This window comes from Chelonia mydas, chromosome 3 (genome assembly GCF_015237465.2).
Source record: "Chelonia mydas isolate rCheMyd1 chromosome 3, rCheMyd1.pri.v2, whole genome shotgun sequence".
NCBI lineage: Eukaryota > Metazoa > Chordata > Testudines > Cheloniidae > Chelonia > Chelonia mydas.
In genome coordinates this window covers 167,917,706-167,940,521 of record NC_057851.1, presented here as the reverse complement: position 1 = coordinate 167,940,521, position 22,816 = coordinate 167,917,706, and the positions used below count along the sequence as shown (strand labels likewise).

General features: G+C 42.6%; 1 protein-coding gene across 3 annotated transcripts in view; it reads right to left on the bottom strand.

The window, feature by feature from the left end:
* The window catches only part of LOC102933386 (cytoplasmic dynein 2 light intermediate chain 1), a 116,703-nt gene that overhangs the window by 92,185 nt on the left and 1,702 nt on the right, over positions 1-22,816 (bottom strand). For 2 of the 3 annotated variants that reach the window (XM_043543769.1, XM_043543772.1), the window contains exons 2-8: positions 22,012-22,129; positions 13,614-13,648; positions 13,028-13,097; positions 9,491-9,579; positions 6,430-6,616; positions 3,706-3,852; positions 1,886-1,954 (exon numbers count right to left, since the gene is read on the bottom strand). In XM_043543769.1, coding sequence (XP_043399704.1) covers positions 1,886-1,954; positions 3,706-3,852; positions 6,430-6,616; positions 9,491-9,579; positions 13,028-13,097; positions 13,614-13,648; positions 22,012-22,129 — 715 coding nt within the window. The remainder of the gene's footprint in view (positions 1-1,885; positions 1,955-3,705; positions 3,853-6,429; positions 6,617-9,490; positions 9,580-13,027; positions 13,098-13,613; positions 13,649-22,011; positions 22,130-22,816) is intronic. The other variant, XM_027824928.3, reaches the window with a different exon arrangement.

Below are 22,816 nucleotides of genomic sequence, written 5' to 3'. Positions count from 1 at the left end.
AGGAAGGTCTCTGTGTGCCAGTATGTTGTTCAGAGGTGTGTTGGAAATATTCCTTGAGTTGGAGATGTCGAAAATAGGATTCTAGGTCACCACAAAACTGTATCATGTTCGTGGGGGTGGAGGGGCAGAAGGAGAGGCCCCGAGATAGGACAGATTCTTCTGCTGGGCTAAGAGTATAGTTGGATAGATTAACAATATTGCTGGGTGGGTTAAGGGAACCACTTGTGGCCCCTTGTGGCATGTAGTAGTTTAGATAGTTTAGTGTCCTTTTTCTTTTGTAGAGAAGCAAAGTGTGTGTTGTAAATGACTTGTCTAGTTTTTGTAAAGTCCAGCCACCGCATTTGCTCCAACCCCTCAGACAGAGACAAACACCTACAAGATCTCTATCAAACATTCTTACAACTACAATACCGACTTGCTGAAGTGAAGAAACAGACTGACAGAGCCAGAAGAGTACCCGGAAGTTACCTACTACAGGACAGGCCCAACAAAGAAAATAACAGAACGCCACTAGCCATCACCTTTAGCCCCCAACTAAAACCTCTCCAACGCATCATCAAGGATCTACAACCTATCCTGAAGGACGACCTATCACTCTCACAGATCTTGGGAGACAGGCCAGTCCTTGCTTACAGACAGCCCCCCAACGGGAAGCAAATACTCACCAGCAACCACACACCACACAACAGAACCACTAACTCAGGAGCCTATCCTTGCAACAAAGCCCGTTACCAACTGTGTCCACATATCTATTCAGGAGACACCATCATAGGGCCTAATCACATCAGCCACACTATCAGAGGCTCGTCCACCTGCACATATACCAATGTTATATATGCCATCATGTGCCAGCAATGCCCCTCTGCTATGTACATTGGTCAGACTGGACAGTCTCTATGTAACAGAATAAATGGACACAAATTAGACGTCAAGAATTATAACATTCAAAAACCATTCGGAGAACGCTTCAATCTCTTTGGTCACTTGATTACAGACGTAAAAGTGACAATTCTTCAACAAAAAATCTTCAAAAACAGACTCCAATGAGAGCCTGCTGAATTGGAATTAATTTGCAAACTGGATACAATTAACTTAGGCTTGAATAAAGACTGGGAGTGGATGGGTCATTACACAAAGTAAAACTATTTCCCCATGTTTACGCCCCTTCCCCCGCTGTTCCTCAGATGTTCTTGTCAACTGCTGGAAATGGCCCAGCTTGATTATCACTACAAAAGCTTCCCCCCCGAATGCATCTGATGAAGTGAGCTGTAGCTCACGAAAGCTTATGCTCAAATAAATTTGTTAGTCTCTAAGGTGCCACAAGTCCTTCTTTTCTTTTTGTGTAAGCAAGTGTTTAAAACTAAAATTGCAGAATTAAGAAGTGAGCATAACTCATTTTGTTGCCTAGGCTGCCCCAACTCCCCAAATCGGCGACCAACCTACCAGAGGGATCGTCTCTCTCCCTCTGCCATACTGCCACAACTGCAGTCAGCATGGACACCAAAGCTGGATTTCCCTTATTATAAAAAAGAGGTTGTGTCAGACAGGGCATTCTTTGGGAGTACTCTGGAACTTGCTACCCTCCTTTGTCTGAAACAGATCAAATCCGGCGATCTTCCAGGCATGTGAGAAAAGATAAGTGTTTGCAAAGGTTTTTGGAGAAGGATGAGGGTATGCTTCCCATAATGATGAAGGGATGAAAAGGAGTTACTGTAGGTGGCTGAGTTCCTGTTCTAATGATCATTTTACTGGAATGTTATTGCATTATTAATCATGTGTTAGGGCTCATAGAGCTTTGGCTAGATGTCTTAATTATTTTTATACCTAAATAAATAAAACCAAATGGAAAAAAAAATATTATATATATATATAAAATATCACTTACATGAAAAATATCATATTTGCTTCCAATTATCACCAGAGGGATTGGAAAAGGGTCAATTAATTCATGATCCTGTTAAACAACATAATATATTTAAAACCTCAAACAAGTCACAAAAGCACAATAAAACAGCTGAACACCAGAAAACAGGATGAGAATGATTTTTAAAAGATATCAAAATCTTAGACACAAAAGTTTATGCAGTATAATTATTTTCTAATGCAATCGCTCCACAAATGTCCAGGAGGGGGAAAAAAAACACCTCTTGAGGAAGGGAACTCCTTTCTGGCATAAACCTGGTGGAAATGGCTCCTGCACCAGACATTCCCACCCAACACAGGGGGCATGTAAATGGAAGGAAGGAAAGGAGTACGTTAGAGAGTATAAATTAGAGAAGCACCAGGGCTGGGCCAGCATGGGATCAAGGAGCCATAACTAATGTAGCCCCCTCAATACCAAGCAGAGTGCTGAATAGGGAAGAAATGAATTTTTTGGAGAGTGTTCGGGACAACTTCCTGGTGCAAGTGCTGGAGGAACCAGCTAGAGGCTGTGCTCCTCTTGACCTGCTGCTCACAAACAGGAAGAACTGGTAGGAGAAGTAGAAGTGGGTGGCAACCTGGGCAACAGTGACCATGAGATGGTCGAGTTCAGGATCCTGACAAAAGGAAAGAAGGAGAGCAGTAGAATACGGACCCTGGACTTCAGAAAAGCAGACCTTGACTCCCTCAGGGAACTGATAGGCAGGATCTCCTGGGAGGCTAATATGAGGGGGAAAGGAGTCCAGGAGAGCTGGCTGTATTTTAAAGAAATCTTATTGAGGGAGCAGGAACAAACCATCCCGAAGTGCAGAAAGTATAGCAAATATGGCAGGCGACCAGCGTGGCTTAACAGAGAAATCTTCTGTGAGTTTAAACACAAAAAGAAAGCTTACAAGACGTGGAAACTTGGACAGATGACTAGGGAGGAGTATAAAAATATTGCTCGAGCATGCAGGGGTGTAATCAGGAAGGCCTAAGCACAATTGGGGTTGCTGCTAGTAAGGGATGTGAAGGGTAACAAGAAGGGTTTGTTACAACAAGAAGGAGGTCAGGGAAAGCATGGGACCCTTACTGAATGGGGGAGGCAACCTAGGGACAGATGATGTGGAAAAAGCTGAAGTACTCAATGCTTTTTTTGCCTCGGTCTTCACTGAGAAGGTCAGCTCCCAGACTGCTGCACTGGGCAGCACAGTATGGGGAGGAGGTGAGCAGCCCTCAGTGGTGAAAGAATAGGTTAAGGACTATTTAGAAAAGCTGGACATGCACCAGTCCATGGGGCCGAATCTAATGCATCCAAGGGTGCTGAAAGAGTTGGTTGATCTGAGTGAAGAGCCATTGGCCATTATCTTTGAAAACTCGTGGCGATCGGGGGAGGTCCCGTACGATTGGAAAAGGGCACTATATTTGCCTATCTTTTTAAAAAAAAAAAGGAAGAAGGAGAATCTGGGGAACTACAGACCGGTCAACTTCACCTCGGTCCCTGGAAAAATCACGAAGCAGGACCTCAAGGAATCCATTTTGAAGCACTTGGAGGAGAGGAAGGTGATCAGGGACAGTCAACATGGATTCACCAAGGGCAAGTCATGCCTGACCAACCTGATTGCCTTCTATAGTGAGATAACTGACTCTGTGGATATGGGGAAAGCGGTGGATGTGATATACGTTAACTTTAGCAAAACTTTTGATATGGTCTCCCACAGTATTCTTGACAGCAAGTTAAAGAAGTATGGATTGGATGAATGGACTACAAGGTGGATAGAAAGCTGGCTAGATCACCGGGCTCACCGGGTAGTGATCGATGTCTAGTTGGCAGCCGGTATCAAGCGGAGTGCCCCAGGAGTTGGTCCAGGGCTGGTTTTGATCAACATCTTCATTAATGATCTGGATGATGGGATGGATTGCACCCTCAGCAAGTTCGTGGATGACACTAAACTGGGGAGAGGTAGATATGCTGGAGGGTAGGAATAGGGTCCAGAGTGACCTAGACAAATTGGAGGATTGGGCCAAAAGAAATCTGATAAGGGTGAGGGATAGCTCAGTGGTTTGAGCATTGGCCTGCTAAACCCAGGGTTGTGAGTTCAGCCCTTGAGGGGGCCATTTAGGGATCTGGGGCAAAAATTGGGGATTGGTCCTGCTTTGATCAAGGGGTTGGACTAGATGACCTCCTGAGGTCTCTTCCAGCCGTAACTTTTTATGATTCACTGAAGCTAACAGAAGGGCTTATCTAGGATCCTGATGAAGGTCAAGTATATGATATACAGTATACTTTTTGAAAAAACTTGAGATTTAAAAATGTGAAATTTAAAAATCTGTAATATACACAGAAACCTAGCTAAGAGGTGCATATATTATTTATTTGACATTTGTACAGAAAATTATTAACATGCAAGTACTATGTGCTCAATAAAATAGGATTAAGTAGACGGCTCAGGGGATGAGTAACAGGCTAAGTAGTTTTATACCTGTAGGTAATTGGCTTACATCAGGTCCAGGTTGGTAGTTACTTAAAGCTATTACCATCTGACAGCACTTCAGTGATCTATGTTAAATGAGATGGTCAGTTTCTAGTGGACAGATGGCTGCATCACAGTTGGCTGAAACTGGCATGGCAACCTTCTTGGCCTTTCCAACTTACTGAATAAGGAAAAAATGATCCTAAAGAGTGAACTAACTTCTCCGCTTTAGTGAAGGTTCCTCCAACTAAGGGTTCAGGCAAAGTATCAGTGTATTAGGGGAAAACTTGAACTGTTGCCTATCCAGTACTTTGTGGGGGAAAATAGAGGGTACTTCGTTCATTAGCTTTGTCAAGCCAACACGTTTCGCTAGGCTTTACATTTACTTAAAATTTGATGTGTGGACCCCAGGGGTTGGGGAAGCATTACAGTTTCCTTAATTAGAAGAGAAACTAAAAATTAATTCAGGACAACAAATTACATAGAGGGACTAGTGCTCTTGAACTCTACTTGTCTGATTTTCCTCACTGCCACCAAAAAAGTACTTAATGCATACCCCTCAGCCTTTTTATTTTTAAGAGATTCTCCCGATGCATTCATGCTCTCCCATTCCCACTCTAAAACTCCTTGTTCAATCCTGTTCCTTCCAGTGAAATGCCCATGATCATTCCCCCAGTAGAAACCCTATATGAACCCAATCTCTAATCTGCCCTGTGCTTCCTCCATTCTAGGAGACAAACCTTGTTTACCCCACAAACAAGTCTGCTTTTGAATTGAGTTGATATACATTTGAAAAATAATAGTTGTATGTGAAGTGATTAGTAAGATGTTTGCCCTACTTTCTGTATTCAGGGGTTGAATTAATACACTAGTTTAGTATGTGTGATCATGTCCCCTTTAGAGGCCGGCCTCCACAAGGATAAAAAGCCTGTTTCTTACTGACAACTGATGCAGTTATTACCATTTGAGCTAAAGGACGAGTCTGTGCTTTTAAGGTGTTGAAAAAACCTGCATTCTAACATTGGTGGCAACTGGGGCATCAGTATGTTTGTGATCATGGGTTGTAGCCAGCTGCATTTTAAACGTAATATGTTATTTTCAGAAACGACCTTTTCTAAAAAAGTTGAATATTAACCTTGGAAGTCCTTAAGAAAGTCATATTATTGAATCTAATCCTGCAACCTTTACATACATTGAGGTGAATGGGATTGCTCACATGAGTAAGGGCTACAGTATTGGGACCATACACTGTAAACAAAGCTGCTAAGCATCGTATGCATTTGCTTTCTTACTTAATATATCTTTGCTTTTCACTTTTTGGAGCCTTATTAGCATTTTCTTTATCATATTGTGTTACATAAATTACTGTAGCAGAATTTATATTCAGAGTCTGAACTGTAGAATATTTGTTTAGGAATTGCATACACATAACATTTGTACAACTTGAATGCACGTTGTATACACATACACGTTTTCGGCTGTATTTCCCACAATCTATTTTAGCTTCTTCAAGAGATTACATTAGCAATTGCATTTAAGGGTCTGGTGTTAACATCTCTGAAACTTTATAATTTAATTAGTTGTCAGATTATCAAAAGGCACTGAGTTTGTGATAGACACTTGAATAAATGCAAAGTATATAGTCGTGTTGAAGGCTGTTATAACTATACTCTGCTTAAATTTGTACCTTCATCTAGTCTCTTGCCAGATGACTTCTTCTGTACATTCTAGTTTTCATCTTCATTTTAAAAAAAGATAATAAAATCAATATCAAACTGCTACTCTAAAACTCTGTTTCTTGTGATTGGTGTAACATGCCATAACAATCACATTAGATGTCTATGAAGAAGATATAAGAAACTGTCTTTCCTTGTTTCTGCTCTTACTGAATTTTTATTAAAATTGCTATAATTTTCCAGTGAACAGGTTCATCTACATAAAATGGATATTCAGTCATGCATAAAAATCTAAAAGAGTTATTTATGATTTTCACAAGTATTATCCTTAACTATATAAAGGCCGATGACATCTGCAGAAAATACTAGAAGATTCTTACTGGGTGATCCTTCGGCATATTGTTCCACATCCTCTGTTTAATTTCAGTAGCTACTTTAGGATTTGTCTTTCCCAGTTTAGTTATAATTTTATCCACATGGTTCCTGGTGACCTGTAGGAGACTGTCCATGGTTGGCCACAGTTCATTAGGTTTGGAAAGGTCCAAAACAAGAATTATAGCAAAAGTCCTATAAAAAGGGAGTGGGGGGAGAAGGGAACAGAAGAGTTCTTATTCTGTCTCATCATTGGTACATAAGACCATTACATTTTTCGTAAACAACATTTTTCCCTCAGTAAAATTGCTGAAAACAAATGTGAAAAAAACAACCAAAGAGGAAGCTTATATTAAAGGTTGCAGAACAAGCGATGGCCCTTAAGCATACTCTGAACTCTGCTGAAACGTTTAAATTGTCTTTGTAGCTGAATTTCTGAACCTTTGATTTTTCCACTCCCCACCACTGATTTGTGGGTGCTTTATTGTTGAACGTTATTTCTGGAAATTTTGTTTGAAGACAAGTAGTACCTGCAAGTGTCAGCGACTCATTTTGCTCCTGCCTGTTGTATGACAAGGCATTTCAACATAATCTCTTCATTCACCCCAGTCATCTCTTGCCTATCTGAAATCCCTCTTTAATTTATATCAAACTCCTGCTTATGAAGGTTCCTGACTTTTAGTGATCACCAGCATGTACCAGAAAATCAGAAGAGTAACCAAAGTGCAACCTTCCAACCAGGAAGTAGAAGAAGGTAGTAAGGAAATTTATTCTGTGCCATGGCTTGTTGTGCCAGTTAGAAGGGACCTCAGATGACAAACTGAGGATGATGCTCTGGGTGGTAGATCAGGAGATGTGAGGTTAATGATCCTTGGAAGAATGGAACCCTATACATACTAAAAGGTTGCACTGGTTGAAGGTCGGCCCTGAGAGGAAGAGATTATTAAAATCCAATGAAACACAGAACACTGGAAACACATGTCTGAAACAGAATGCCACTAATAGCAGAGGACTGGCTGCTGGTTTTAACCAGGCTCTATAGCATGGGTGGCCAACCTGAGCCTGAGAAGGAGCCAGAATTTACCAATGTACATTGCCAAAGAACCACAGTAATATGTCAGCAGTCCCCCATCCGCTCCCCCTCCCTGCGCCTCCCACCCACCGGCAGCCCTGCCAATCAGTGCCTCCCCCTCCCTCCCCGCACCTCCGGATCAGCTGTTTCGTGGCATGCAGGAGACTCTGGGGGCGAGGGGGAAGGAGCGACGGCACAGTAGGCTCAGGGAAAGGGGGAGGGAAGGGCTGAAGTGGGGGCAGGGTCTGTGGCAGAGCCAGGGGTTGAGCAGTAAGCTCCCACCGGCACATTGGAAATTTGGTGCCTGTAGCTCTAGCCCCGGAGTCGGTGCCTATGCAAAGTGCCGGAGATTAACTTCTGAAGAGCCACATGTGGCTCCGGAGCCACAGGTAGGGCACCCCTGCTCTATAAGAACAACATGTTTTACTATGTGGATTCCAGATTGGAAGGAAATCAGAGGAGCTACAGAGCAAGATAAATCTCTAATTTCACCAAGTTATGCTCTGAAAAATCTAATGGAAAGTGTGTCTTGGCTAAACTAGATCTAGTTTAAGGTAGTTTAAAATAAACAAGCTTCTTTATTACAGGTGGACACAAAAACCAGTGAAAAAGTATTTGTGCTGGTGATGAAACAAAATGAAAATATTGTCTTTGCAAACTATGACAACTGCACTGGTGCACTGTAATGTTGTCTTAGTGACAGGGCCAGGCTTAGGAGGGGCAGAGAGAAGATTCTTTAGGCCTTGGGTCATCCAAATTAAAAGATTCATTTACCGTAAAGACAGGGGAAGAGGATCTTCAGGGGGCTACCAGCCTCCTCCATTCCAGAAGAAGTGGAGTTCAGCAGTTAATGCTGGAGTCCATGCACTGGGGGCAATGTTTGAAAAAAATTCAAATGATAATTCTCCAGAGTAGCCAAAGGTCTTCAGGAGCAACTAGACTCCCAGAGGCCACAGCAGTATTTTTTAAATATTTTTCTCATTATGCAATGACAGAATCCAGAGTAGCCAGTACAATAATATACAGACAGTAAGTGCTCAAATACCAAGCCATCCCATTGCTTTCTACAAAAACTGAAGATATGGGACATCTGCCAATGGAATAAAGCAATAAAATATCAGAACATAAAAACACTAAATAAAACTTATTAACCCAAAAAGTCTTTTATTGCTGTTTTCCCTTCTTTCATTTAATCATTTTTCTCTTTCCATCTCCAAATCATTCTATTCCCCTTTCTTTTTTCTCCTATTGTTTTCTCTTTTATAATCCTGTCTCCTTACTCTTCTCTTGTTCTTTATATGAAAAGCTATATCTGGTTTTCTCCTCAGTCATTTATTCTCTTCCACTCTACATTGCCTCTTCTTGCTGCCCTTACTCCATTTTTTCTGATCCATTTCCCCCCCATTCTCTTCCTTCTGCTCTCCCCTGTATTCCAGTATCTGTCCCCTGCCTCTCTCAGAAACTTCATCTCTCATCCTCTTTCAAGCTGCACAGGGACCTCATATCTTTTTTCCTCTTCCTCTCCCTTAGCTCTATGAGGTCTACACTACTGCATCTTCTCCTTCATTAAGGTCCTGTTTTTCTCTCCCCATGATTGATTTCTCTCTGCTCCCACAGTGAGGTGCACCTTTCTCTCCCATGCTGTTCTCTTAGGCCTAGTCTACACTAAAAAGTTAAGTCAACCCCTGAGCAGCGTAGTTAAGCTGACCTAACCCCTGGTGTAGACAGCGCTAGGTCAACCTAGCTACTGACTCCTGGGTGAGTGGATAACCTACACCAATGGGAGATCCCCACCTGTCAGCAAAGGTAGTGTCTATACAGAAGCGCTACAGCAGCACAACTGACTTTTAGGAAAAACCACTCTGATAAAAACTTTCAAACCTAGTAAACAGTTTACATTTTGGAAGATTTCTCCACAACAAAATGGCCAGAGATTTAATCTCAGTTTTCATTTAATCAAAATTAACTCTAACATTGTAAGGTTCTTTACCACTTACCTTATGTTGTCATTAGTTATTGGTATACAAATCAAGTCCAATAATGAGGTTCCACCACCTAGTTCCCAAAAATGTGCAATGTCTTTTGGCTGCAAAACAGTTTCTTAGCATTAGAAATTTATATTTCCATATAACACCATCAGAAGTTTCCAATTGTTGTAACAATGGCAACAGACAGGTCCCTTATGTGCAATGAGTACAGTACAGGAGCACAGCATAGCACATGAGGCATGTCCCATAAGTGATGTGGCAAATTAGAAGTTAATTATGTGGCCCCAATCTCTTAGGGCTTGTCTATCGAGGGAGTTAGTGTGGAGTAGCTACTTCACTTTAAATTCACACCCTAGCTTATTCCGCACTAACTTCCCATATAGACGAGTCCCTATTTATGCAGCATAGATATCCTGTCCCCCCAACCAAAACCTTCTTTCCTCCCTGCCATGCCCAGTTTTCTTCTCCCTCTCCTCCCTACTATTTTAAGCACATAAAGACCAGAGTGGCATGGAAGGATCAAAGACAGCTGAACACCTTAGGTGGTGAATAGGAGGGGATGTGTACACCTGTGTGAGGAGGAAATTGAATGGTTAGAAGCACATAGGACTTTTAAGCACATAAAACCTGATTCTCTGTTGCCCTTGTACCATGCACATTCATTTACACCAGTCTCAAGTAAGTATAAAATGGCTTTAAAACACTATAGGAGTGATTTAAACCCACTTTGTATGGTGAAAATAACTAAAAATACACTTCAATGGAGAATCAAGTCTATAAGGTGCCTTAACATTTCAAAGAGGGTCCTGAATTCCTTAGTCCCCAACCCCATGACCTGTGTTCCCTCTAAGCTGCACAGTCGGGCAGCCGCCCAGGAGTTATTCAGGTGCTGCGCACTTGGTTAGCAGAGCCACGCACATCCGGCAGCGTGTGTTCAGGTGTCCCGCCCCCCACTGGCTGTGCAGAACGGGGTGCGTGTGCGCTGATGTCAGGGTGTCTCCCTCCCCCTATGTATCCCATCTATGCAGAGCAGGGGAGTGGGGATAGAGCTCAGGAGCAGGAGAGCTGCTGTGGTCTGAATGAGCCTTCTGGGGTTGAGTGAGTGCGTTAAAGAGACAGTGCAGTGTCTCTTAGAGACTTCCCCAGCAGCCAGCACACACACAGAGTCAGTCTCTCTCTCTCTCTCTCTCACACACACACTCACAGTCTCTGTGTGTCACACACATACAGTCTTTCACACTCACCTCCCAACACATACTTGTATTAATGTTGTTGTTGTTATTTCTTGGAACTTCCTGCAATGCACATATATTCTCTGTAAATTTTATTCTTTCAAAGTGTGTTATTTTAGTTTTTGACTGGTCTATGCATTTCATAATTTTTATTTCTCTTACACTTAAATTTAATTCTTTGAGCAGCGAGTTCTAAAATGCCTAACCTGTCCTGGCTGGAGTAATTATCCTTATGGTAACTTTTTAAAAATATATATTATATCTAGGCTTTTTGTTTCTACTGGTGGCGCACATCTGCACATTACCTTGGTGCACATAACAAAATGTATTCCACACATGGATGGAAAAAATTAGAGGGAACATTGGCCACAACACAACAGCAACTAGCTACCCCATTGTCCCACTATCTGTCAATCTGTCATGCAATAAAGGACAAGCACATTAGCTCAGTGTTTCTACTAAAACCAATCAGCATGAAATAGTTAACAACCTTGATACTTGAACTATCATTAGATTTCAGCGTTGACACCCACCAAGACTGATAGAGCAGTTCGTAGTTCCCCCCTGGTTATGGCTGCAGGCTGACCGTAGTCAAATACCACTACATTGGTTTAAATTCAGTTCACATTTTTAAGATTACCTTTGGAACCATGAGGACAAAGTTGTTGTTGGAGGTGTTTGTTTTGTTTTGTTTTTTGTTAAATTTGAGGACTTCAAGGAACAGAGAATCCTCCTGCAAGTGACCCGTGCCCCACACTGCAGAGGAAGGTGAAAAACCCCCAGGGCCTCTGCCAATCTGCCCTGGGGGAAAATTCCTTCCCGACCCCAAATATGGCGATCAGCTAAACCCTAAGCATGTGGGCAAGACTCACCAGCCAGACACCCAGGAAAGAATTCTCTGTCGTAACTCAGATCCCACCCCATCTAACATCCCATCGGGCATATCTACTGCTAACAGTTGAAGATCAATTGCCAAAACTAGGCTATCCCATCATATCATCCCTTCCATAAACTTATCAAGCTTAGTCTTGAAGCCAGATAGGTCTTTTGCCCCCACTGCTTCCCTTGGAAGGCTGTTCCAGAACTTCACTCCTCTGATGGTTAGAAACCTGCATCTAATTTCAAGTCTAAACTTAAGGTCAGGCTTGACAAAGCCCTGGCTGGGATGATTTAACTGGGACTTGGTCCTGCTTTGAGCAGGGGGTTGGACTAGATGACCTTCTGGGGTCCCTTCCAACCCTGATATTCTATGATTCTATGATTCTATGATTCCTGATGGCCACTTTATATCCATTTGTTCTTGTGTCCACATTGGTACTGAGCTTAAATAATTCTTCGCCCTCCATGGTATTTATCCCTCTGATATATTTATAGAGAGCAATCATATCTCCCCTCAGCCTTCTTTTGGTTAGGCTAAACAAGCCAAGCTCCTTGAGTCTACTTTCCTAAGACAGGTTTTCCCTTCCTCGGATCATCCTAGTAGCCCTTCTCTGTACCTGTTCCAGTTTAAATTCATCTTTCTTAAACATGGGAGACCAGAACTGCACACAATATTCCAGATGAGGTCTCAGCAGTGCTTTGTATAACGGTACTAACACCTCCTTATCTCTACTGGAAATACCTTGCCTGATGCATCCCAAGACTGAATTAATTTTTTTCATGGCCATATCACATTGGCAGCTCATAGTCATCCTGTGATTAACCAATACTCCGAGGTCCTTCTCCTCCTCTGTTACTTCCAAGTGATGCGTCCCCAGGTTATAACAAAAATTCTTGTTATTAATCCCTAAATGCATGACCTTGCACTTTTCACTATTACATTTCAGCCTATTACTATTACTCCAGTTTACAAGGTTATCCAGATATGATATGATATGATATCCTGGTCCTTCTCTGTATTGGCAATACCTCCCAGCTTTGTGTCATCTGCAAACTTTATTAGCACATTCCCGCTTTTTGTGCCACGGTCAGTAATAAAAAGATTAAATAAGATTGGTCCCAAAACCGATCCCTGAGGAACTCCACTAGTAACCTCCTTCCAGCCTGACAGTTCACCTTTCCATGTGACCCGTTGTAGTCTCCCCTTTAACCAGTTCCTTATCCACATTTCAATTTTCATATTGATCCGCATCTACATGCAAAATGAAAGCTAGCCAAGCATTCTGAAAATGGAAGTAAACTGAATAAAATTCAAACTGAAATACTTTCTGTTTCGCAGATGATTGTTGAGTTAAAAGAGAAAGTCACTAGTTAGGTTGTACTAATGAATGAGTGATACAACAAATATATTATAGTACTTTTGCCATGTACTCACTCTGTTATGACCTTTTGCTCTTCTTCCAAAAGTATATTCCAAGGCTAATGTTGGTTTTGGAATTTCATCCCTATCCAATGAAGATACAGTATATGTCACCTGCATATATTCTTTCAAGATCTTCTGAATTTACTTCACATACAATAACTTTTACCATTACCTCAACTCAATTTATTAACCAAACAGTAGAGAATTTATACTGGGAAAAACAGGAACATAAAGAGAACAACTCAAGACAGACAGACAGTTCCTTAATGGATATCAAAAGGACACAGAGGACCAAATTTTCAAAACTGTGCACACGCATACTGTGACTGAGCACTCAAACTACCAGTGACAGCACTCTAGAAATCTGGCTCCAAACGCCAAAATGTTTTACTAACACATTATAGATATTTAGATATCATTAACCCTTCACAAATCATGCATCAGGTCATTAGCGAGAAAATTTAATCTACTAGCCATCCATAATTTTACACAATGATTTTGTTTTACTGGAACATAATATTCTCTGTAAGACTACGAAAAAAATATTGTTGATATTACTCCCAGAGATGCAAAATACTTTTCAAAACTTAACACATACCTGTCAAGACACCTCAGTATAATAGTAGTCTTTCCCTGGAAATTAAAAACAATGAAGAAGACTATTGTAATGTCATTAAAGCATAAAAGTTATATAATTGTATATAATGTAATGCTTTATTATTGGAATGATTAAAAGAATGCATCTGAAAACTGTAAACTTATGCAGTCATTTGTAGTCTGATTACTAGAAAGTTAAGTGCCTACTTTCTATCAGAATGTAGCTACACTGCTATTAATATAATTATAATAAATTGCTGGATATGACAAACACAGTAATACCAACAGGATACCTAAAATCAGACAATACATTAGTGATCAGTCTGGCCAACTGTGTTAAACTGTTTAACTGTTGTTAATTGCTAATAACAAGTTAATCTAATGATTGGTTTCCAGTGAATATGTGTAAATCATAATTGAGATGGAAGTAAAAAGAATGCATTAAATAACACAGTAAAACGGCATGTTTCTGCACTATTCGGATTCAGATTCCAAGTTAGGTCAGTCTAATTTTAAAAAGGTCCTAGCACTTGTAAAGTTTCTTCCCTATTTGTAATCACATATTGGAATTTCAGAAACCATTTTTTTTATAAATCTGCAAAACCCATTTATCTATTCTTAATGCTTATAGAAGATTACATGTTGCACAATGCCATGCTTTTCTGCAGTAACAGTGAAACACTTACATATATGCTTCAATTCACTTACAAAGATAAAAAGGCAGGTTCTGACTTATTTACATTTACAACAAATAGTTATCAAGAAAAAAGTGGGGAAAGAGAGGAGAAGCAATTGAGTAAGCATAAGAGACAGTGGATCAATGTTATGAACTCCAATATCCAGTCTAAGACCCTGATTCTCCAAACACTTATTTACATGCTTAAATTTATGTCCCATTGGAGTCATAGAGACTACAAAAATGAATACAATTAAACGTGGACATAAGTTTTATCAGGATCCCAGGGCCTATATATGTTTCACAGATTCCAAAGCCAGAAGGGGTGACTGTGAAAATTTAGTCTGGCCTCCCATATAACACAGGCCATGAAATGTCCCCAAAATAATTCTTAGAGCATATCTTTTAGAAAAAGATCAATCTTGCTTTAAAAATTGTTGGTGATGGAGAATCCACCACAACCCTTGGTAAATTGTTCCAATGGTTAATTACTCTCACTGTTAAAAAGGTACGCCTTATTTCCAGACTGAATTTGTCTAGCTTCAACTTTCAGCCATTGGACTGTATTATTCCTTTCTCTGCTAGATTGAAGAGCCTATTATTAAATATTTGTTCCACATATAAATACTTATAGACTGATCAAGTCACCTATTAGCCTTCTCTTGGTTAAGCTAAATAAACTGAGTTTCTTGAGTCCATTCCTGTAAGGCATGTTTTCTAATCCTTTTAATCATTCATTCTCTTGCCTCTTTTCTGAACCTTCCACAATTTATGAACATCCTTCTTGAATTATGGACACCAGAACTCAATATATTATTACAGCGGTAGTCACACCTGTGCCAAGTACAGAGAGGTAAAATAGTCTCTCTACTCTTACTCAAGATTGCCCTCTTCAGGCATCTAAAGATCGCATTAGGTCTTTTAGCCGCAGCATCACACTGGCAGCCCATGTTCAGAGTTACCAAAAGCAACTACATCATTTGCTCAAGAAACTTCCTGAAAAAGCACAAGATCAAATCCGCACAGACACACCCCTGGAACCCCGACCTGGGATATTCTATCTACTACCCAAGATCCATAAACCTGGAAATCCTGGGCGCCCCATCATCTCAGGCATTGGCACCCTGACAGCAGGATTGTCTGGCTATGTAGACTCCCTCCTCAGGCCCTACACTACCAGCACTCCCAGCTACCTTCGAGACACCACTGACTTCCTGAGGAAACTACAATCCATCGGTGATCTTCCTGATAACACCATCCTGGCCACTATGGATGTAGAAGCCCTCTACACCAACATTCCACACAAAGATGGACTACAAGCCGTCAAGAACACTATCCCCGATAATGTCACGGCTAACCTGGTGGCTGAACTTTGTGACTTTGTCCTTACCCATAACTATTTTACATTTGGGGACAATGTATACCTTCAGATCAGCGGCACTGCTATGGTTACCCGCATGGCCCCACACTATGCCAACATTTTTATGGCTGATTTAGAACAACGCTTTCTCAACTCTCGTCCCCTAACGCCCCTACTCTACTTGCGCTATATTGATGACATCTTCATCATCTGGACCCATGGAAAAGAAGCCCTTGAGGAATTCCACCATGATTTCAACAATTTCCATCCCACCATCAACCTCAGCCTGGTCCAGTCCACACAAGAGATCCACTTCCTGGACACTACAGTGCTAATAAACAATGGTCACATAGACACCACCCTATACCGGAAACCTACTGACCGCTATTCCTACCTACATGCCTCCAGCTTTCACCCTGACCACACCACACGATCCATCGTCTACAGCCAAGCTCTGCGATACAACCGCATTTGCTCCAACCCCTCAGACAGAGACAAACACCTACAAGATCTCTATCAAGCATTCTTACAACTACAATACCCACCTGCGGAAGTGAAGAAACAGATTGATAGAGCCAGAAGAGTTCCCAGAAGTCACCTACTACAGGACAGGCCTAACAAAGAAAATAACAGAACGCCACTAGCCGTCACCTTCAGCCCCCAACTAAAACCCCTCCAACGCATTATTAAGGATCTACAACCTATCCTGAAGGATGACCCAACACTCTCACAAATCTTGGGAGACAGGCCAGTCCTTGCCTACAGACAGCCCCCCAACCTGAGGCAAATACTCACCAGCAACCACATACCACACAACAGAACCACTAACCCAGGAACCTATCCTTGCAACAAAGCCCGTTGCCAACTGTGCCCACATATCTATTCAGGGGACACCATCACAGGGCCTAATAACATCAGCCACACTATCAGAGGCTCGTTCACCTGCACATCCACCAATGTGATATATGCCATCATGTGCCAGCAATGCCCCTCTGCCATGTACATTGGTCAAACTGGACAGTCTCTACGTAAAAGAATAAATGGACACAAATCAGATGTCAAGAATTATAACATTCATAAGCCAGTCGGAGAACACTTCAATCTCTCTGGTCACGCTATCAGAGACATGAAGGTCGCTATCTTACAACAAAAAAACTTCAAATCCAGAGTCCAGCGAGAAACTGCTGAATTGGAATTCATTTGCAAATTGGATACTATTAATTTAGGCTTAAATAGAGACTGGGAGTGGCTAAGTCATTATGCAAGGTAGCCTATTTCCCCTTGTTTTTTCCTCCCCCCCCGCCGGCCTTCTGGTTAAACTTGGATTTATGCTGGAAGTGGCCCACCTTGATTGTCATGCACATTGTGGGGAGAGTGGTCAGTTTAGATGAGCTATTGCCAGCAGGAGAGTGAGTTTGTGTGTGTATGTGGGGAAGGGGGCGGGGGTTAAAAAACCTGGATTTGTGCTGGAAATGGCCCACCTTGATTTTCATGCACGTTGTAAGGAGAGTGGTCACTTTGGATAGGCTATTACCAGCAGGAGAGTGAGTTTGTGTGTGTGTTTTGGGGGGGCGGGGGGTGAGAAAACCTGGATTTGTGCTGGAAATGGCCCACCTTGATTTTCATGCACGTTGTAAGGAGAGGGGTCACTTTGGATAGGCTATTACCAGCAGGAGAGTGAGTTTGTGTGTGTATGGGGGTGGGGGGGTGAGAAAACCTGTATTTGTGCTGGAAATGGCCCACCTTGATTTTCATGCACGTTGTAAGGAGAGTGGTCACTTTGGATAGGCTATTACCAGCAGGAGAGTGAGTTTGTGTGTGTGGTTTTTGGAGGGGGGTGACGGGGTGAGAGAACCTGGATTCCTGCAGGAAATGGCCCACCTTGATTATCATACACATTGTGAAGAGAGTGGTCACTTTGGATGGGCTATTACCAGCAAGAGAGTGAGTTTGTCTGTGGGGGGGCGGAGGGTGAGAAAACCTGGATTTGTGCTGGAAATGGCCCATCTTGATGATCACTTTAGATAAGCTATTACCAGCAGGAGAGTGGGGTGGGAGGAGGTATTGTTTCATGGTGTCTGTGTATATAATAATGTCTTCTGCAATTTCCACAGTATGTATCCAATGAAGTGAGCTGTAGCTCACGAAAGCTCATGCTCAAATAAATTGGTTAGTCTCTAAGGTGCCACAAGTACTCCTTTTCTTTTTGCGAATACAGACTAACACGGCTGTTACTCTGAAACATGTTCAGATGATTATCCACCATGACCCCCAAATCTTTTTCAAATTTACTGCTTCCCAGGATAGAGCCCCAATCCCATAAGTATGGCCTACATTCTTTATTCTTAGATGTGTACCTTTAGCTGTATTGAAACATACATTGTTTGCTTGTGCCCAGCTTCCAAGTGACCCAGATCACTCTGTATAAGCGAACGTTCCTCTTCATTATTTACCACTTCCCCAATTTTTATGTGATCTGCAAACTTTATCAGGGATGATTTTATGTCTTTTTCCAGGTCACTAATAAAAATGTTTAATAGTGTAGGGATCAAAAACTGATCCCTGCAGGACCCCACTGGAAACACACCTGATCAACAATGATTTCCCATTTACAATTACATTTTGAGATCCACCAGTTAGTCAGTTTGTTATCCATTTAAGGTGTGCCATATTAATTTTATATCATTCTAGTTTTTTAAACAAAATGTCATAAGGTATCAAGTCAAATGCCTTACATAAGTCTAAGTATACTACATCATCACTGTTACCTTTATCAAACTTGTAATCTCATCCAAAAAAACAAACCAAATTTGTAATCTCATCCAAAAAAAAAATATATCATCAAGTTAGTTTGACAGGATCTATTTTCCATAAACCCTTGTTGATTGGTATTAATTATATTACCCTCCTTTAATTCTTTATTAATTGAGTCCCATATCAGTCACTCCATTATCTTGCCCAGGGTCGATATCAGACTGACAGGCTTATAATTATTTGGGCATCCCCTTTACCCTTTAAAATATTGTATAGCAAGGGGGCGTGGCCTCCCTCTAGGCCTGACGGGGAGGAACCACAACCCAGTCCCTGGGGGCAGAGCCAGATAAGCCATTCCCACCCTGTCGGAAGCAGAGAGGTGGGACAGGAAGTATAAAAGGCGGGCCCTGCAGCGCAGTGGGGCTGGAGCCTGCAAAGGAGACAGATGCTTCCTGCCCACTGCTGGGGCCTGCAGCCAAGAGGGATCTCTGGAGCACCGAGGTCTCCAAGGGACTGCCAACCAATAAGGATGCTGAAGAGCTACTTTGATTGGCGCTGGCAATGTACCCTGGGAAGATGGAGGAACCCCACGAGATAAAGGTATATGGTGAGGGGATTGTAGGAAGTAGCCCAAGGAAACCAGACAGTAGTCTGGTTGTGGAGCCCTCTGCCACTGACAGGGCCCTGGGGTGGGACCTAGTGAAGTAGAGTGGGCCTGAGTCCTCCTACCCTCCTATGGCCACCCCACCCCTGGGGTGACTGACTACCCACCTTGGGCCAAGAGATCTGCATTTGTCTGCCATCTGCCTGAGTCAGGACATCAGGTGTTAGACTGCTTGGCCTCCACCCTGCCTGAGGGCCTGAGCCCCTAGGCTGCTAATTCCCCTTTAAGGCTGCCTTATTAGAAATGTGGAAGCAATGATCTCCCGCTGGGCCTGATGGGGAAGGATGGACACGGGCTTCCACATACTGGCACACCATTAGCTTTCTTCCAGTCTTCTGGGACTTCCCCAGTGTTCAAAGACTTATTGAAAAGCTGCATTAGTGGCCCAGTGACCTCAGCCAGTTCTTTTAACTACGTAATCTACATAACTACATAATCTGTCTTTTCCCAAATACAGAACAGAACAAAAATATTTATTGAACACGTCTGCCTTTTTTCCATTATTATTTATAATTCTACCATTTCCCATTGAGTAATGGACCAATACCTTTGTTAGGATTCTTTTTGTTCCTAGTATACTTAAAAAACTCCTTATTGTCCTTAACTATGCCGGCCATAGATTTTTTTCCATACATCCCTTTGCTTCTCGTATCAATTTTCCTCAAGTCCTAGCTTCTGATTTATATTCATTACTATCAACTTCCCCTTTCTTCCATTTGTCTTTACAATTTTTATAGCTACCTTCTCTTTCCCTCTAAACCAGGTTGTTTTTTTAACTAATGTAGCCTTTCTTGACTGTAGCTTTTGGGGCATATAGGAATGTGTTCTTAAACAATTCCCAATTATCATTCACATTTTTCAGATTAAGTTCTCCTGGCTGATTTGGCTCATGATTGTTTCTGGCTTTGTGAAATTGGCCCTTTTAAAGCACTATGTATATATTATTGGTCTGGACTTTATTGCACATTATAAATGTGATCAAGTCATGATTACTTGTACCTAAGTTACCATTAATTTTTAAAAAGAAAAGGAGTACTTGTGGCACCTTAGAGACTTACCAATTTATTTGAGCATAAGCTTTCGTGAGCTACTCCGTTCCTCTTTATCTGACAAGATGAAGAGCAACATAGAATTCCACTATGTTGGATGCAACACTTTTTGAGTTATAATACTGATTACCAATGCTCCGGAGTTAGACTTTTACTAATTAACATTGTGTGTTCAATAAAACCTTTGCATGGATGTGTTATATAACCAGATTTCAGGAGCTAAAAAGTAGGACTGTATTTCTGTCTGCTGTTTTTTTGGTTTGTTTGTTTTTTTAAATGAAACTACACCTGCTATGTTAATTAACTGATGAAGAAGAATGGTTGAAGTCTGGCTTATTTCTAGCACAAAAGTGAGCTTCTGACAGAACAAAAAGGCATAGAGCAGATACTTCTGGGGGAATTCTGTGCCACTGCGTGTGCACAGAATTCATGGCCCCCGCAGATTTCTTTGCTTTCCCACAGAAAAATGACTTTCTGACAGGGAAGCAAAGGGAAGCTGCAAGAGCAGTCCTGCACCACTCCCTAGCAGAGTAGATACATTATTTCAGGCACCCGGAGCAGCTGGCAGAGATAAATCACCCCAGGGCTGGGGACACCAAAGCCAGTGGCTCCTACCCTGAGCTGGTATCAGCTTCTAGTCCCGGCTGGGCTGGTGGCAGGAGAGAACAGGCCTTTTCCCCTGCAAGGAGTGTCTGGGGCTTTGTCAGACTCACCCCCAGAAACCTCCCCCAGGAACCTCAGTATCCTCCCCTGCTTCCTGCCCCCATCGCTTCTCAACTGTGCGGATCAGGGTCACTGTACTGAGAGCTGCTCCCCTATCCACCCAACTCCTGTGCATCCGGACCTTCATTACCCAGACACTGCTGCCAAGCCACACCGGGTACATTCAGAACCCCCCTATCCCTCCATACTTGAACCCCACCCCACTGCACCTCAATCCCTGCATCTAGGTGCTGGAGGAGTGGGACCCTCGGCATCTAGAGCCCCTGCCTCTGGACCCCCACCCCTGCACCCAGACCACCTCCTGAGCTTCCTACACTCAACCCTCCACCGATGCCCCACCCCCTGCACAACCCTGAGCCCCCACATCCAGACTCCCACACCACTAGCTCCCAACTACCTGCACCCAGACCCCCACCCCACCAAGCCCCACTCCTCCAGCACCCAGACCCCCCCACTGAGCCTCCCACAATCAGACCCCTCCGCTGAGCCCCAACCACCTTCACCTGGAAGCCCCTACAGAGTCCCATTGCCCCTGCACGTGGAATCCCCCAACGAGCCTCTGTGCATCCAGATCCCCCCACACCTAGACCCCCCACTGAGCTGCCTGCACCCAGATTGTCCCACACAGAATCTTCTCACCACACACCTGGATCCCCCTATGCTGAGCCCCTCCGCACTTGGATCCTGCGTGGTTGAGCTGTCTGCCCCAGACCTGGTGCAGAGGGGCAGGGCCCGAGGGTGTTTCTGGGGAAAGCCCAGGCCTTGTGCTGTGTCAGGGTCGGGTGCAGCCTCACTGCCAAGTCATGTCCCGGGAGTTGGGAGGCTGCAGGGTGATCTCCCACCTTCCACAAGTCAGTGGCCTGTGCTCCCCACTGCCATGCTGGAGCCTCTGCATTTATTTATTGACAAATATAACTTGCAGAATTTTAAAATATTGTGCGCAGAATTTGAAATTTTTTGGCGCAGAATGCCCTCAGGAGTAAATAGTATTAAACGTTTCTAATTGTTCTGCACATGAACGCCAACCCTCTGCACAGATTCATATTGGGGACGATTTCTTGTTTCTGCAATGGATATGGTTTTGCATATACTCTTCAGATGTTTTCGGTGGGATACAATCTTTTCAAGGAAAGCACAGTAATCACATACAATAAAGCATAATATCAGTGTTACCCCGTTTTTGTTTCCCATAAAGAGTAATGATTTTTCCCAAACTTCCACGCCATCTCCATTGCCTTCAAGATTTTCTTTTTTCTCCACTTCAGCTTTAGCAATATCCCACAGAGTATCACTAATAGAGAAAACAAAATAAGATGTCTTCATAGAACCTATACATATTTCCCACTAAGGTTTGAAAAGACAAGTGAAGATTTTGAATACTACATTCCCTCTGCATATTAATACATCCTTGATCAGAACTAGCTATGCTTCAGTATGGAAGCTCCCCTTAGAAATCACAAATAAATCTGTGGAACAGAGAGGCATGATAGCGAATTCTAGACCTCCAAAATCTCATACTTTTAGGAGATAAATTTTCTCATTTTGGAAGCAATTTTAAGACAGTTTAATAGCAAAATCTTTAATTGTCAGAGAAACAACCTATGCGTTTCAATGCAACATGTACCATTTCACTAATGTTTTGTAACGTCCAATGTCAGTAGTAAGTGCACGAAGGGTATGTCTGTCAAGCACAAGTTGTGCACACCCAGTGGGCCAGCCTATATTCGACCCTGGTTCCAAGGCCCACCGGGGATGTCAGCTGGCAGATCCTTCACGGAGCCGTGAGCGCGGGCATGTACTTGGTGTGGTTCATTCCCCTCCTAGACCCCTGCCCCTTTTGCGGCGTGAGAGAGACCCTGGTTCACGTGTAACTGGAGTGCGCCAGGTTACAGCCCCTATTCCGGCTCCTCTTGGATATACTATTACATTTTTGGTTGCACTTTTCCCCTCACCTTCTCATCTACACACTCCCTATCCA